The sequence below is a fragment of the Pristis pectinata genome, chromosome 1 (assembly GCF_009764475.1).
Source record: "Pristis pectinata isolate sPriPec2 chromosome 1, sPriPec2.1.pri, whole genome shotgun sequence".
NCBI lineage: Eukaryota > Metazoa > Chordata > Chondrichthyes > Rhinopristiformes > Pristidae > Pristis > Pristis pectinata.
Window position 1 is genome coordinate 102,898,764 of NC_067405.1, and position 18,334 is coordinate 102,917,097.

The 18,334-nt window shown below is 39.5% G+C and overlaps 1 protein-coding gene and 1 long non-coding RNA gene across 3 annotated transcripts in view; one reads left to right on the plus strand and one right to left on the minus strand.

Annotated features, from left to right (window-relative positions):
• Positions 1–13,800, minus strand: part of LOC127576620 (RNA-binding protein Nova-1) — a 206,482-nt gene extending 192,682 nt beyond the window's left edge. For both annotated transcript variants that reach the window (XM_052027204.1, XM_052027202.1), the window contains exons 1-2: positions 13,149–13,800; positions 11,703–11,846 (exon numbers count right to left, since the gene is read on the minus strand). In XM_052027204.1, the coding sequence (XP_051883164.1) occupies positions 11,703–11,846; positions 13,149–13,284 (280 nt within the window). In that variant the 5' untranslated portion in view covers positions 13,285–13,800. The remainder of the gene's footprint in view (positions 1–11,702; positions 11,847–13,148) is intronic.
• LOC127576637 (uncharacterized) overlaps positions 12,889–18,334 on the plus strand; it is a 52,163-nt gene continuing 46,717 nt past the window's right edge. The window contains exon 1 of the long non-coding RNA XR_007957262.1: positions 12,889–12,998. This is a non-coding gene — a long non-coding RNA (uncharacterized LOC127576637). The remainder of the gene's footprint in view (positions 12,999–18,334) is intronic.

An 18,334-nucleotide genomic window follows, 5' to 3' on the forward strand; every position in this document is an offset into this window, starting at 1 on the left:
TCAGACAGCATCTATGGAGGGAGATGGACAGCCCTAATGAAGGGTCTCAACCCAAAACATCGACTGTCCAGCTCCCTCCGTGGATGCTGCCTGACCTACTGAGTTCCTCCAGCTCCTTTGTGTGTTGCTTCAGATTTCCGGCATTGCAGTCTCTTGTGTCTCCAAAATTAACCAAATGACTGAATGACTCAACTCTAATAACTAAATTAACGGGCTAGATTATGCCATTCCCATGGCCACATTTACGTTATATGGCCCTGCAGAACATAGGTCCAGGCCTCACTTCTGCAGCCACCCTACAAGAGATGATGAGGCCTAAATTGGCAGATCTTGAAGCTCCAGCTCCAGGTCATTCTGATGGCCTTTCGACAGATCACTACTGTCAAAGGCCTTTTTAAATATTTACAGTTAAATTGTTGATATAGATATAAATTATCTAAAATTTTAATTTATAAAACTTAAAACATATACTTAAGTGATAGAAATTAATTTAAAACATTAGAATTAAGTGAAATACAAATATTCTTATCTACACTGAATTTTTTAGCCCGGTTCAGTGACCTATTCAAAAGAATGCAGCCACACTCTAGAGAAGAGTCTAAGGCTAAAGCCCAGTGCTCACTTCTGAACTCAGCCCCACTGCTGGAGGTCAGATGCGCCATGGTACAGAATTCAGGAACAATCTGACTTGCACATTGCAGCTTGCTGGCACTTCTCTGAAGAGAAGTGCGATCCAGCACAGTGCTATGAACTATGCTTGCATTCCCTGGAATTTAGAAAGTCGGGGGGCAATGTACTATAACTGAAGGATAATTTCACTAATACAGGGCAGAGAGAGAGAAAAACAAGAAACCATTTCCCCTGGTTTGGGAGATAAGGAGTGGATGCTCTAAAAATTAGAGCAGGGCATTTTGATATTTAAAAAAAGGTACAAGGTACCTCTGCATGCAAAGTAAATAGAATTTTGGAACTCTTTTCACAAATGGCAATGGATGCTGGATGAACTGATAGTTTTAAATCTGAGATTTTTGTTAATTGATGGTATTAAAGGAATAAGGCATATGAGGTTCGTTCACAGTTCAGTCAGGAACTCACTGCGATACAGCACAGGCTATAGACCAGCCCTTCATAATATCCTGTTTACACTTAGAAATTCTCCAAGTTCACACTGATGAAATGCTAACAAGCTGCAGGCAAACTTCCACATCGGACAATGCTATTTCACTTCCCAAGGCTTTCTACTTTCAATATTTGTACTAAGTCTTGACCTATTGAAATGATTAGAGGGGATATCATGTGATGACATCAGCAATTCCCAAGGAAAAATATTTTTGTTTCAAAACAAAATCATTAATGAACATGGAAAAGCATTTCTCTAGGTTAAGTGAAAATCCATATTCAGTTCAGTTGGTTTCCTAGCAGAAAGCAGAGGACAGAACGAAAGACACTCTGGAAACATATAGTACAAGAAAAGGATGTCATTCTAAAAACCAGTTCTGAAAGTAACAACACAGTATATTATTGAGTGAAATGCCATCATCCACACAAACAGCAATTGTGAAATAACATGATAATTACACTTAAATATCAAAATTAATATTCTACTCTTAAAACAACAGCTGATGTCCACTTTTAGCTAAGCTGTTTGAGTTGATATTTCACCAGCTAAATAATTTTATGCACTTTATCCCATCAGAAATCTGATAAGTCACAAATTGTACAACCATTAATCTTCGTGATTCGACTCACTGTACGGCATTTTTACAGCAGCAGAGGCTTTTCTTCCAATCTGGTTGATACTACAGACTCAATGTGAACTGAGAAAGTCTAGTCTGGCCATTTCTTGTCTGTGTGTGTGTGTGTGCTGCACCATGACACCACAGCCTCTAAGGGTCAGATTAATTAAGCTCAGCAGCAGCTGCAGTGCAACGTGAGAAGCACATCACCACATTTCCCACCCGTCCTGCCCAATTACCTGCGGCATTCCAGCACTGGACAACTGACATCGAGCACACTGCTCTCAAGACTACATTCCCTCTTGTCTCCTGATGAATTTTAAAACAAAATTCCCAAACCTTTGAAAGGACTGAAGAACTCTGCACCTGCTGCAGCTTGCAATGATGAGTCCCAGTGAGAGGTTTGTCAGTCAGATCTCTGCAGATGCTGTTCTATTTTATATCAGAATCGCATCCAAAGATGGAAATGGGATGACAATCTCATACGCAGACTGCAAAAGTCATTTCTATTTCTAAGAGATGTGGCTTGACAGACCTACAACAGTAAAGCTTGTATCCTGGCTTGTCTCCAGTGTAAGCAGCTGCAACTAAATATTGTGGTCAATAACAACAAAGATCTGGGTTACCACATCTCTATCTCCAGCAGAAAAGTAGAATGGGGAATAGTTGCCATTTGCAGTAATTTACTCTCACAGATTCACGGTTCCTTTGTTTCCAAGGCGTGGGGCAGCACACTGTATTTTAAACCAGGCTTTCACCACCAAGGACAGGGTTCAAATCCATTTTGGCCCAATGGGAGTATAGTCTCTTCTTTTAACTCGCTGAAACAAGTTACAGCTACACATTGGCCCCTGCCACTAAAGCACAAATTAGCCATCACACGCAGGGAGCACAGGATGGCAACTTTATGAAATAGAACAATGTCACATTATTACCTTACATGGTGTTCTTCTGAAAATAAGAATATTAAGTGGAAGAATGAACCTGACTGTATTATATCTGACCAAGATGCTGACCAAATTAGTGTAACGCAATATGTATTATTTCAAAGAAATAGTAGATCATGATAATATTTTACCAGCTTGATAATTTTTAAAAGTCTGCAAGGAAAGTAAACTCTTGTAATAATTCCACGTTATTCCTTAAAACATTTTCAGGAACTTTATTCCTACAGTTAACCTTTAATGGGATGGTTAGTTACTGACAGACAGCATATTTATATCTGATAATGGCATGCATAAAAAACAAAAGTCAAATCATTCTCATCGAATAAAGATAATCGAGTTACAATATTTTACATGCATAGGCTGGAATAACTTAAAGATGCAGTACAATCATGGAGTTACACGAATTGCTATATCCACTGTGTTATAGAAAACATTAGACTGAATAACCTCTTCATAATAATTGCATTTCAAAAGTATAAAATTATACAGTCTTTAAAGACTGAGTTAATTACGTGCATTTAATTAAATCATAATTGCTTTTAATTTACACTTACTGATTTCACTGCTTAATAATCTAAACCTCTCTCCGAATCAGTTATGTCTGTCAGAATCTACTTCTTCAAACAAAATTTCAAAAACACTACACAAGCTCTTCCTAGCGTTCAGATGAGAACTAAAAATATGACCTATACAAAAATCTTAGAAATCAGCATAACCAACATACACGTCTGCTTCCGCAATGCTTTTTTAAATCATAAATTCTCCATTCCATGAGCTCGGTACGTAAACCCGTGTTCTCACCTACAGTGCAGTACAAGAGCACCAGTTTCCAACTTATTGCAGAAATTATAACCAATTATTTCCCAATAATTACTCAATTAGGATTATGCCAATTACACAAATGTGTTAATTAAAAATTGTAATCCAGTAATCTACTGTGAATGTGCATACAAACACATTCAAATGATGAATGGTGAAAAAAAAATTAAGGGGCATTCCATGAAAGACGATGCTTTTCATTATTTCCTGCTAATTGATGTCACCAAGCAATAATTATCAGTGGTTTCTATCAGTCAGTGGACAAGAAGATGACAGTTTGTTGACATCACAGTGCAAGTACACAGTCTGCACAAAGCCAATGAAATGAAAGCTCTTCCAAAAATTTAATTTCAGAGCACATTTCAAGCAAAATCTTTAAATTCCAGTAATAAAACTACAAATGCTGGAAATGCTCAGCAGGCTAAGCAGCAACAGGGGAAAGAAAACAGTTAACATTTCAGGTCGGGGAACATTCAGCAGAATCAGATTCTCAAGGGGTCAACAGTGCCAAAGTATCCCAAATCCTTGAGCTTTATCAAGTATAGGAAAATAGTTGCTGTAAACACAGACAATATTCAAGATATTGCACAGAAACAGGCCCTTTAGCTCACCAGGTCCACGTTGACCTTATTGCCCACCTACACCAATCCCATTTGCCCACATTAGGTTCCGTATCCCTCTGTGCCTTGCTTACTTAAGTGCCTGCCGAAATGTTTCTTAAACACAGTGATTGTATCTGACTCCACCGCCTTCTCTGGCAGTGAGTTCCAGATATCAACCACTCTGTGTAAAAAAAAATTCTCCTCAATTCCCCTTTAAAACTCCTTCCTTCCTTCCTCTCACATTAAGCCTATGCCCCTTGTTTTTGATCCCCCTACTACAGGAAAAAAGACTATCTACCCTACCTATGCCTCTTATAATTTTATATATCTCTATCCGGTCACCCCTCAGTCTTCTTCACTCCAGTGAAAACTAATCCAGCCTGTCCAATCTCTCACGATAACTAAAGTCCTCCAATCCAGGCAACATCCTGGTGAATCCCCTCTGCATTCTCTCCAACACAATCACATCCTTCCTATGGTGTTGCCACCAGAACTGCACATAATACTCCAAGTGCCGCATAACCAGTGCTTTGTAAAGTTGCAACATAATTTCCCACCTCTTATATCCCAAACCCTGGCCTATGAAGCCAAGCATGCTATATACCTTCCTCGCTGCCCTATTGACCTGTGTTGCCACTTTCAGGGAACAATGAACTTGAACCGCAGAGTCCTTCTGTTCATCAACATTCCTAGTGCCCTACTAATTATAGTATATGGCCCACTCCTATCCGACTTCCTAAAATGCAGCACTTCACACACATCAGGATTAAATTCCATCTGCTAACACTCTGCCCAATTTTCTGGCTGATCCATATCCTGCTGCAGCCTTGGACATCCTAGCTCCCTGTCCACAACACCACAAACTTTTGCGTCAATCACAAACTTACTTATCGTATCTCATGTTTTCACATCCAAGTCATTGACATACATCACAAACCACGAGGGTCCCAGCACCAATCCCTGTAATTACACCACTGCATCTTTCCATCACTACACTCCGTCTCCTATCACAAACCCAATTTTGGATCCAATTAGCCAGTCAAATACATGTTAAACATACGTTGATACAAACAAAATCAAAGTGAAATTATTCACTGGTATAATATGGAGAACCACTGACTTTCAAAAACATTATTGGAGGAACATACCAGAATGACCACACAGTGATTTATATGACTAAATCTATATTTCCAATGGACCTATTAAAAATAAAAGATATTTTTAATTTAATACATGACAGCTTGTTAATACCTTCCTCACCAGCTACCATAAAACTGACATGTTACAACAGCTTATTTCAAGGAAAGGCTATGTGCCAGTCCAATATATTGGAAATAATGCCACTGAAACCATGTTCAATTTCTCCTTCGGTGTTCACTCATTGAGGTTGAAGTACAGATTTAACAGATGCCACACACAGAGGGCTTTGTGTAATATTATTGCAACTGCTTTGTTCTAATTACTAATTCAAACCTTGAATACGTCACTATTTGTACCGAATACATGCAATAACATGTGGATCAGTATTCTGGGTGCAGTAAACACCGAACATTGTACCAATTTGAGTAATCTTACTTTTCTGTTAACTAACATCTGAGTTGTTGAGCCAGACTACATGATTAAATTACTGCATGATTACATAACATATAATCAGGAACAATGCAGAATACTTTTTTTATTCACAGTTAATATTTCACTAGATTTCTGTAGTATTATACATTAGTGGGTATTCACTTTAACAATTTGCAATCGTTGAACAGTTGACAATACCGATCCTGATTCTTATTACATTAGCATATGGCTTTCTCTCTCTTTGTTGGAATGCATACTTTTAGTGATGTGTCGTTTGGTTGGGGGGACAGAGGGTGGGGAGGAAGGAAAAGGGAGGCAATCCTGACGAGAAAAATGTGTTATTTTCCTGTTGACAATACAGAGCAGGGTTAAAGCTGCACAAAGCCAATAAAAGGTGTTTCTTTTTTTCCAACAATATACAAGCTCAAATTAAAAATCATAAATGATTCTACACTCCCAAACTAAAACCAAACAAAAAGCCCACATGACATTTAAAAGTTTAAGGTAATTAAGCAAAATAAAAAATCCCAGATAATGCATCCAGAATAAAGTCAGATCTTCATAATTTCAATTGCTGAGAAAAAGAGAGGTACATGAGAAGTTTTAAATGAGGCCGGATGGATATTGTCTATTTTCTTACCACTAAAGAGAGGCAATATTGATTCCACAGAAGAGCTAAGTGCTTTTCCAGAAATGCTCATGACTAGGAGATGCCAAAATACTTATGCCCCAGTCCCCCAAGCAAACCAATTTCTCATTCGCACAATAAGAAACTATTTCAACATGATCAGACATTGCTTTACCCCCATTCCTGATTAGGAATAAGAGCCACACTCTACAACCCACAGCCCCCATTCCCTCCACCACCCTCCAAATCAAGCTGTGCCAACGATGCAACCATCCATACACTTAAGCACCTGTTACAGGGCTGGCTTCATGCAGCTCAAAGGCAGCCAACCTACTCAGTAATAATGACTACCCAGGGGGAGATCCTCCTCCTGTAGATATGAAGGTCATGGTGCCTAATCTATCAGCATCCAATAATGAATATTTTTGTCAACATTGCACCTTAATCTTCATAATATTACAACACTTAAGAGGGATTATAAGGGAATAAAGTGATGATATTTACATAATTTACTGAATTTATACAATTTATCATTGGTGCCGTTACTGGACAGCACTAATTCTCCATTCTTAATAAGATAAGAAGATGGCAATGAAAGGTGTGAAGTGAGTTTTGATGCAACCAGAAGGCCTATCGAGCTGTCTGGACAATAGAGGCACTGGTGTTTGAAATCACTTATGGGCCAGACCCAGATTTCCTTCTCTCAAAAATGTAGGTAAAGTGGATATTTGTTTTTTTCAAACAACATCCTAACTTTTATTCCAGATTTAATTTCATCAGCTGCCCTGGTGGAATTTGAACTTGTGTCTTCTGGTCTCTGGGTTATTAATCCAGTAATGTAATGACTAAACCACCACATTCAGTTTAACTTCTTGAATAGTAAATTGAAGAATCAACAGAAAATCCCAAGTAGACTTTTGTTTGTATCCTGTATTGGTAAACACATGGTAATTTCAACTCAGTACCAATTCATAATTCACAAATCTTCAGTGACCTTTCTAACTTTCTAACTTACAGTGAAACAAACTGCACACTTCTCAGTACTTTGTCATAATTCACTTGATTCTGGAAATTACCACGAGTCATAGAGAATATGACTCAAGTAAGCATGTGACTAATCATTAGTGTTTCCAACTACCATAGCAGCCACATTGTAATTTTCATGCTTTTTTTTCCCTGTCCCTTCATTTCTCTACCTCATCTCATCAGTGCTTGGTCCTTTACTGCTTAATTTTGACATAAATAAATCCTTTGTTCAAAAGAAAGTAACCATTTAAGTCCAACAACAAAAGTCACATGACCAGCAGCTGTCCTGTTAAGAATTGTCAGTGCGTGCAGCTGGCAACCTACTATATGTCAACACATCACCTCCCTATCCTGATTGTACTGAGGTTTAACACTAAATAGGCTGCAGCATCAAGAACCTTCCGTAATTCAAAGACATTTGCAGCTCTTCTGGATAATTGCCAAGTAGACTGGCAATGCTATGCATAATCTTAAGAAAGGATTTGTACAGATCAAAAATCTCCACAACCGGTTTTGTTTTTCTTGAACAAGCTACCTTTCATACCACATCTTACTGGCTAAGTTCAATGAAATGTGTGGAGCTTCTTTATATTCTACATGTGACATTACTGCAGTAATTCAGAGTTTTGGGAACACGTCATCCTTTCCTCTTACAAATGATAAAGTATATCAATATCTAGAACTTCATTTACAAATTGAGCATGCCGTGTACTTTGCATCTCTTAAACTGTATTTTCTATTACATAATATCTGCACAAATTTTGCATTTGACTAAGCAATAAAAACTGCAGGGCATTAGTTAAATCATTAAAATTCAGAAAGTTATTCAGAAAGTTAAATGAATGTGTTGAATCCTCAAAGAGAATTCAACTCTGCATACAGCATGTAATTTGCATTAGCAAAAAGAAGATATAAAGCAATAAAGGATGTGGCTATGCACAAACATGGTACGATTGCAATTTTCTGCTTCAGAAGACACCAGAAAATTAACATAGAGAGTAGCAACTTTAGTTAAAAGTAATGCATTTTCAATTTCTTAGCGATGCATCATTTTAGCAACTTAGAAAAGAATACACAAAGGAACTTAAAACAGCAATGCATTCGACAGGAGCTCTTTCAAAAGAGAAGCACCATCTTTAATAAACAGTTATTTGGCAAGATAATAAAATGACTTGAAATTAACATGCAAATATTCTGAATGTTAAATATAAAATACAGAGCAGTCAATTACTTTCCAATACAGATTGTTTCATTCAGGTCATCAGCCAGCGTACTTAAATCGTTTATTGCCACGTACTGCAGAAAAATATTTCTATCTTTTAGGATTCCACATTAATTTGAACCCATAACTACAATTTCAGTCTGTATTTCCAATAAGAATTGAAATGGGCATAAAATGTTCTGATCTTTTTTTGTTCAAATAGATTAATGCTTAGAAAGCTTAATCAAGTACATCCACCTGTTTATTATATTCTTATTGAATGTTATATTCTTTTTTTCCAAAATATATTACAACTGCAACCAGGGTGGCATTAAAATGATTTGAACATTTCAGTAAAATATCTATTAAAATAGAATTCAGTGATACAGTTATTGGCTCAATCTCTAAACTACATTTTTACTCACACACTGATCCTATAACCCCACATAATAACATCTGCAATAGTAAAGTGTTTTGACTAGGAGCAATGTGAAAAATATCCCTCTTTAAAGAGAAACAGCATCTTGATGACTAGTTAACCGACAGTTGTGAAATGCTTATTAAACCTCACTACTCACATTTGTATTGTGCCTATATGTACCATATTTAATACATATTAAAATATTTTCTGAAACAACTCTACATGCAAACAGAAAACATGATCATTAAATAATCCACATTGTTATTTTGTCTGTCTTGACAGCAGATTAATTGATGATACTGAACAAAACTTATGTTAAAACTATGTTAAAAACATGGCCATGAGATGAATTATTTCCACCAAGTATCTTTAAAAGTTCAGACTGGAATACAAATGGCAGCACTATAAATATAGGTAGTTATACAGAACAGCTCAGTAAGTGCAGGAATGGATATGCATCTTTATTATAAGCTTTAGCTGCCACTTAAGTGCAGAAGGGATAAATCCGAACAGCCTTGCTCATTACAATCTTTAATTTTAACTTTTAAATGTACACAAATTGTAACAAAAAAGGGAGATCAGGTGTTGTGGCAACAAATTATGGTTGGATCTCCATTACTTGGACTTGCACTTCTTGCAGTCACAATACTGTTGCAAGTGACAAGTCAATGATCAAATTTTGAAGATTTCAGGTATTATTTCATGTAGCGAAATGCAACAGTCAGCATGAATAATCAAAGCCAGTCAACATTCACATATTTCCTTGGTTAAATATAACATAAGATAGAACACTTTGAAATAGTGCTTCGCGTAAAAACAGTAACCAAAACATTAGACTGCCATTATATTTTGTTCATAAATCAGAGAGATTGTCATGTCGTTCCTCTGCTAAATGTTAGTTATTAAGATTGTAAGTATTTCGTGGCTATGTTTGTCCACTTCTGCCATAAACACATCATTTGGGAGCAACATCAACAAGGTGCTGGATTACATAGGAGGGTGCCTTTTGAATCCTGCAAAGAATTCATACCCCAGTAAATAAATTTAACATCTTAACTGAGTGACATTGAAACATTCATAGATTCTGCTTATTTTTAGGAAGCTGACAAGAGTGCTTGCACTCTTCACTTGGTAACTGAACGGGACAGACGTCGCAGAAAAATCCCCTAATTTACCATGTCATTGAACTGCATTTCGAAATGAGCTCAGTACCAAGCAAAATGAAATATTCTGAATCTTTCAAAGGGGACTTCTTTTATGTGAGATCTGTGTACGGAGGCGGGGAATCATCTTTTAATGACAAGTTCACCAGAACATACCTGCGGGAAATAATTGCTGAACAACAAACACTAACATTTTAAGATACTTAAACGTACCCTGAATCACAGAACATGCACCTCGCTTGAAAGCACTGAGCTGCAAGTTGTGTTATTCCATCGGGAATAATTGTTTTTTTCATACTGGTACCAACACAACTGCACGTGTTTCATACATTGCCTGTAGCAGGCACAATTTGGCTTGCTGTGTGTGAGTGTGTGTGTGTGTGTATACGCGCATACATATACATATATAGGGGGCGGGGAGGGGTTTGTTCATGAAGTTTGGAAGGAGGTCGGTAATCACAAACAGAGTACACAATCACAGAGCTACATTCGCCTCGCTTAAGTGATGGTAGGTATGAAATAGGTCTAGCTAGGCCAGAAGAGAAAATTATTCTTTACAATTCAAGCATAAAATCCGCATAAACTTGAAGCCTTTCTACATCGCACAGGATAATAAAATCAGACCGAAGCTCTGGTTCCAGTTGTCAAAGTAATTCTAGTCAGGATTGGGCGCTTGCAACTTGACGGCAGTCTGGCTTTTTTAAAGTACCATGCCTCGATTTGACAAAACAAACAACTGAAAAAGCACACGGTAAGTAGTTTGTTCTGCATCCGTGAATTAGGTCTGGTGAAACGAACCCGTTCTCTCACCCAGTTAATGTCCCTGAGAAATGAAATGCCCCAATTGCTCGACTGCAGCGTCACACCAGCTGTCCCAGCTCGATCACGGAATTCATTCATTCCATTGGACGCAACTCTGGGCTCTAAAGCAGCTTACTTATTCAAGAGCAATAACCTTTTCTTGTCATCAAGCCACTGGTTTTTAATTTAGCTCGTTTCACTTCAACCACATTCCCAAAGCCAAATGAATGACAGAACTAAATAGCACACCCAACACCGGGCCCGACTAAACCAAAACTTGCAAGCTTTGGCAATCTCATTCATCATAATTATCACCGGACAAGCTCAAAATGGTTTTCGCAATTCCTTCCAGGACAAAAATTGTTTCCATGCACAATTTACAGAAAATGCAATAGCTATGCTCTGATAAATATTACAGGGGGTGATTAGCACGGATGACACAAATGATAAATGAAGTAAAGAAACTGTTTGATCACCTTTTTTTCTGTGCGTTTAACCATCCGTACTTCGGGGAAGGGCGGATATGCACGTTCAGAAATACAATTCAATCAAATTGGTTTCACAGCTAAAGATGGTGCGTGAATAACAAGAGCCAAATACACATACTTCAAAAGCCATACCAGAAGACTACAACATAATTTTACTGACAGTGTAGACTAAAGGTAAATACATCATTCACTCTTTCCGAACACGCTGAAAATGTTCTTAAATGTTGGATCGTCCGATTATTTGGGAGGACCGTTGGCCCTCCTGTCAATTATTATCTCTGAGCTCGCTTTCACCTACCTGGGTAGAAATCTTTGGATTTGGACAGTTTGATCGTGGCACCAGTCTCTTTTTGCAGTTGGACAATGGTTTGTCCTCCCTTTCCAATAATAGATCCGGCAGCATAGCTAGGTATAAGGACTTTTAAAAAATACTGGCCGTCTTCTGCAAAAGGAAAACGAATAGGTTATTGCAAAATTAGAGATAAAGGGCACAAGCAGATTTTCCTCAAATCTATGCCTTGGAATCCACTGTAAAACGGAGTAATCATAAATCAGTATATTAGTAAATTTGAAGAAAATGACAGAGTTTAGTAGAGAGAAAAAAAACAATTTACTCTATATAACAAATTTTATTAAATTTGCAACTACTGAAATTTCAAAAATAGTTACTCTATGTTAAACGTCACAAAAATAAATGCCATTTTGTGATGCAGAGGGAGAAAGAGTGTCTCTGCGTACCCATGTTTAGAAGGATTTTGAATAATGTATCAGAAGATGATGACAGTCCTGGTTTCCATGGTGACAGTGAATTTGTAATTGACCTATAAAACCGCGCTGTTTGCGTGTAGCGCAGTTAAATATCTCCACATACAGCACTGTAAATAAATAAACGCAGTGTAACCGGCGAAAGCTCCTCAGTAGCCCTAATGATTACTTACTGTTTGTTTACTTTTAGACACAAGATACGAACATAACTAACAACAACACGTGAATCAATGAACCCTCCCTGTGTGGGAAAGAATGGCATCCCTCTCTCCCGAACTTGGTTTGGTTTCTACATCTGATCCCCAACAGTGACATGTCACCACAACACAGATACGAGGCAGCACAATCCCAGATTTCTTAACCGGTGTTATTAAGAGAACAGTGATCCTTTTAAGCTCATTAATTAAAGTATCACTTCATTTCAAGCCTCTGTCAGCTTTCATTCGAACTACTTAGTTGTTACACAGGTAACACTGTCAGTTACAAATCTCAGACCATAAAATAACGACAATGTATGCCAAAGAAACACCATACACGTCAAGATTCTTTGCACTCTTGGAAAACAACAAATTTGCCCAACAAAATTACACGGCGATAATCAGCACAGACTCTGCAACTCGCAAACACACAAGCTTCTCGCTAACCAAAAATAAGACGAATAACCACGCAATCCTTTCCCTTCTTGCGTCTTACTATTAAAATGCAATAAACGATGGAAAGTGGACTCCGCTCAAACCGCTAGTCAGCCCACAATCCAAATTGTAACAGTTCTTGCCAGCTCATGGCCACCAGAGCTCTGCCACTGATTCATATCATCCAGGACTGAAAGGTAAGATATCAATATCCAGGTTATGTTTTTTTCCCCAAAATTACAATTTTTTAATGTGTTGCGAACAAAACAGACGCCATTTTTCCAAGGGATTCTTTTTTTTTGGAGGGGAGGGGGCGAAGCAGAAGGAGAATAAATGGTGATACCCACCGCCGGTGTTTGTTCTCTTGGTGTTGCCAGCTTCAGGAGGCGCTTCGAGCGGCCGCTTTCTCGAGTCGGGGGGATCCAGGTCTATAGGAACCCCCGTGTGGGTCCCGTTCTGCTGGATGGGTGCTGCCGCCATCATGTTGTTTGTGTTTGTGTGTGTGTGTGGCTGCAGAGAATACGGTGAGAAGGTAATTATAGGAAGATATCTGCAAGGTACAAGAAAAGGGGGGGGGGAATGGATGAAGTGTGAGGGAAGGGAGGAGGAGTGAGAGAGAGAGAGAGAAGGGAAGGAGGGTGTGATTGAAAGGCAGAGAGGGGTGGGTGGGTGAGTGAGTGTGAGAGATATGTGGCAATGCACGGGGCTCCTAGTCTAATACTAATGCTGCTGCTGCTAGTGCCGCGCTCGGTGCCGCTCCGCTCATTGTCAGCGTTGCAGCTGCCCGCTTTCAGCGGAGGCGGAGGAGAGAGAGGGAGAGGGGAGGAGGAGGAGGGTCAGAGGTCACCCAGCTCAAGCAGACGCAGCTCCCTCCTCGCTCCCGCGCGGCCTCTCACACTACCCTCGTCACAATGGCGAACGCAACCTAACACATCGCGCACGTTCCCCGGCGACGGTGATTGACAAGCGCCGCCCGGCCAATCGAATCGTCGGCCGGTGTTCCCACGCCCTCCTTTCTTTCCTCTCCCCCTCCTCCACCGCCCCCCCCCCCCCCCCCCCCCCCCCCCCCCAACCCCCCGCCCGCCCTTCAGCTGGTGCCTGGCGCGGGCTGAGCCCCCGGAGTTCGGGCGCGCGCGTGTGTGCACGTGCACGCGTGCACGGCGCCGCCGCCGGGAGCCGGCTGTCAGTGTGCTCGGTGCATCAGTCCTCCTTCGCGGTGTTTGCACGCACGATCTGCCGAATGCTGTGAGCAAGACAGCAAGCACGGAATTAAAAGCCCCGAAACCTTGCATCGGCGCTTCCAGTCATCGCCGGGGTCTGTTTCATTGCCTTTATTTGGTTTAACAAAAAAAAGGAGAGCGAACCCCTGACTGGTGCGAATGTTATGGTAGTGACCGCCACCTGTCTCTCCTGTGCACTCAGTGCTGAGACACAGCCCGGCTCCTTCGCATGCTGGTGCTGGAGCGCGCGTCACGGGCCCTCCTTCCCGGGGGTACCGGAGCGCGTGCCTGGAATACCAGTCAGGGCGAAGCGGAGCTGCTGGAGGATGCGGTGCGAGGAGGATATCGCGCAGCTCTCGTCATGTTCCTCTCTTACTTCAGCTCGCTGTCTCATCCCTTCCTCAGTTGCAAAGCAGTTTAGTTATGTGCAGTTCTCAGAAATAGCCGAAACCACTGTGTTAATAAACGCAACCTGCTAAAATCTCAGGAATAATAAAAAGAGCCATCAGTGTTTGAGTATTCCAAATAGCGTATCATCGGTAATTCTCATTTATTTGGTTAGGGAACAAGTCATTCGCTGCAACAAGTAACATCAAGCAGTGAGCAGATTTGAAAAGCAAAAGAAATGTTCATCAGTTGTACAGTTTGATCTAACATTTTGCATAATTTAATTGAGGGAAAGGTGCACTCAAACTGCTGAAGGACGATAAATGTTGCAATAGTTTTGCAAAAAAAAGCTAAGTAGCCATCCGGACAATGAAGGCGATTGACTTATATGTAAATGTATTATGACGAGCCCTGTAAAAATGGGAGATTAAGACAATTGTGATTAAAATGGATGGAAAGAAGGTTTGCAAATCAGGCGCAAAAAGGGAGGCAATGCTGATAAACGGCAGTTTTGCTTTATAAAAATCCTACAACAAGCTTGAATCAATTATTTTAATTAGACACCTTCAAGGTAATGTAGACAAACCTTAATTATCTTCCAAATGTTTTCCAAACCATTCGCATCGTCTCTAACATAAGTAATATGTTGTTGTCAGTGGCATCGTTTACATAACATCGCCCACTTTCGACCGTTTTATTAAAAGTTGGCGAACGCCGTAAAAGTGTGCGTTGTCTTTAATATTTTTATAAATATAGCCATCTGGGTATTTGGTCCATGTAATGTATTACCATATACAGTTTTAAATTATTTAGAACTACTTTAAACGTATTAGTTAACAACGCTAGGTTGGAACGTAATCTGCAAAAGACACAGAACAAGTTGAAGATAAACAGTTTTCAGCAGTCGACCCCGCTCTGCTCTGCCTGAACATCTAATGGTTGTGTTTTCCATTAGGTCTGAAGGAGAATTTAATGTCCTTTAACATTCACGAAAGTGCAGTTCATCTCAAACAAAAATCTACCAATTCGAAATCTCTTGAATTACGTTGCATTTTACAGCTCTTATCTGATTATTACAGGTTTCCTGCATTTGATTGTAGTATCCACAAACCAAAACATTTAGATACTTTATAAATAACGATACGAGCCGTGAATACCGATGTGAACAAGCAGACTGTTGCATGACTATTACATAAATATTTTCTATATGTAGCAGTTATACTTAAACCAATGCTGGCATTTTTAGTAAGGCGAAATATCTCGAAATTTACAACATGGTTTGGTAAATTCTTTTAGCATGTAACCCAAACTGGGTTTGTCATGATATAAACAGCCAGTTTGTATTTAGGCATCCCAGTAATATCCTGAAAATAAATCTCGTAGAAAATGTGCTGGAGGGAGAGAAATACTGTGGTTTTATTGGTCGTTATCCTCACAACCCGGAATGTTTATTGGTGTGCCGCTAACACAGCTGAATCTAAGGTCCAAAGGAGCCCACAATTCGGGCAAACAATAGTTCAGGATTCTGTAACACATTTGTTGCTACAGCTGTCGATTAGAATGTCATTTTATTCACGCTCGCACTGCTACAATGTGTACAATGTTAGTAAATGGTCGATATCAGTAAGTCTCGTTATAACTCAGAAATATCCACCCTGTTGAATTTTACCTGTCATGGTTTTCCCGTCATGAATATTGGGAGTATTTTGATACCTTTAGAATACTACATGAGTGTACGCTTAACATATTACAAGGGGCTGAGCCCTAATATTAGGCGCCGGCTGCAAATTTTGATTGGTATGTTAACATTCAATCTTCGAAGGTGTGCAATTCCAGTTTTAACGGCGACGACGCGTCAAAGGGAAAGCTAATCTGCTCTCCAAAGACAGTCGTTTGTTTGAAAATGCTAATATGGCTGTGAACCTTGATTTTTTTTTACAGACTTTTAGAGTTAACAGTGGCGAGCTGGGTTTCCCAGAAAACTCAGCAGTTGAAGGGAAAGGAGACTCGCCAGATCCAACATTTCCAGCAATGCTTCAGGAGGATAGGAAGCACGGTCACCACCAAACCCTATCACCCGCCGACCTCCCACCCAACACCCAAGCATGGCTCTTTCCCGAGTATGATCAGCCTTCCTCTTCCCCAAAGCCCTTACTGATTTCTGACTCTCAATCGTCATAATCCGATCATTGCTCTCAATACAGGATGTTCCAAACCTCAGATTTTTAAAAAAAAGTGTCTGGGAAAGATTTTTCCCAACCACCATTCTCCAATCCATATCATCTTAAATATCAGTGCCCAAGGATCTGCAGTTATTTTATCCTGCTTTCATTTAATAGATGCATTAAATGTTTTCTACTCTGATGGATTGAACCCATGCTACCAATATATTTATGTTGACCAGAATAACCGAGCCAAATAATACAGGTTGCTCATATCCTAGATTTAAAAATGAATTCATACTCAATCATAGAGTTTAGGAATAAAAAGATTCTATTTTCCTGTTAGGTTTGTATATCTTGGTGCAGGTCCTTCTTTGACCCAACAAGAAATCTTCACTTGACCTTCTCCAATCTAACCTTGTAGCTAAAATTCAGATGGCTGGCAGCATGGGCAGACAAGTGGCAGATGGAATTTAATAGAGAACTTGGAGGCAGATCATTATGGCAGAAGGGATCCGATGAGTGTGCAAGGACAGAAGGAGCTGGGGCTACATGTGCATCGATCTCTGAGGTCTAGGATATCAATTGGGAGCTTGGGCTTTGTACTGAGTTATGGTGAACCCTTAGGCCACAACTAGAGTATTGTCCACAGTTATGTAACTTAGAAACTATGTGAAGATCCTGGAGAGGGGCTTAAGGGGAATGGTTCCAAGGATGAGGAATTTTAGCTACAAGGTTAGATTGGAGAAGGTCAAGTGAAGGTTTCTTGTTGGCTCAAAGAAGGTTGAGTGAAGATTTGAAAGAGGTGTGCAACACAATGACATTTTCGTAAGGTAGACCAAGAAAATCTGTTTCCCATAGCTGATGGTACAAGGACTTGGAGACATCAATTTAAAGCTTAGAGTGATAGATTCAGAGGGATGTGGGGAAGCACTTCCCATGCAATGAGTGATGTTGACCTGGAACTTGTTGCTTACAAACATTGTGGAAGTTTAAGGATATTGGATAGTTACTTGGCAGAAATAAACTTGTAGAACCATGGGGTTAGAGTGGGAGAATGAGACTAACTGGATTGCTCAACAGAAAGCTGACATACACTCGACTGGTCAAATGGCTCTTTGAATCTGTGTCAGTTTACTTCGAAGTCCAATCTACGTTCCTTCAGTGAAAGCAACAGGACAACTGAATGAGGAATTGGTAGAGCTAAAAAATTTCCATTCAACTAATAAAGACTTCATTTGCACCTTAGCCTGTCATCTGCATTCAGGATACAAAAATACCAGGTGCCCAGGTTAGATAAATGAGTCTGAAAATGAAGTGAAAGTAGGGTGGTAGGGTATACCAATAAGAGGTGGTTAACTCAATTAGTACAAATGGGTTAAATCGGCAATGTTAGTGATGCAACTGCACCAATAAAAAATTTAAGTTACTTTCACGTCACCAAGTTTTGTCCATTCTAATGACACAATTTTCTGGTCGCCGTGAATTTTTCAGAGCATCCTCTTGTATAAATCATGCAAGGATCTCGAAAATTATTTGAGCAAATTAAATGAGTTAAAGTCACATTTTCACAGGCTTCTGATAAGGAATGTACCAATAACTTTGTAACCACATGTATATCATAAAATTTACTAGGATGACATGGCCTGCTTTCAAAATTTGTTTTTTTTGGAGATGTGTGGAGTGTTTCCCAGTGTCATTAAAATACAGTAAGTGTAACATGTTTTCTTTCTTTTTTTATTTTATGTCGTTTGCATTTTTTTT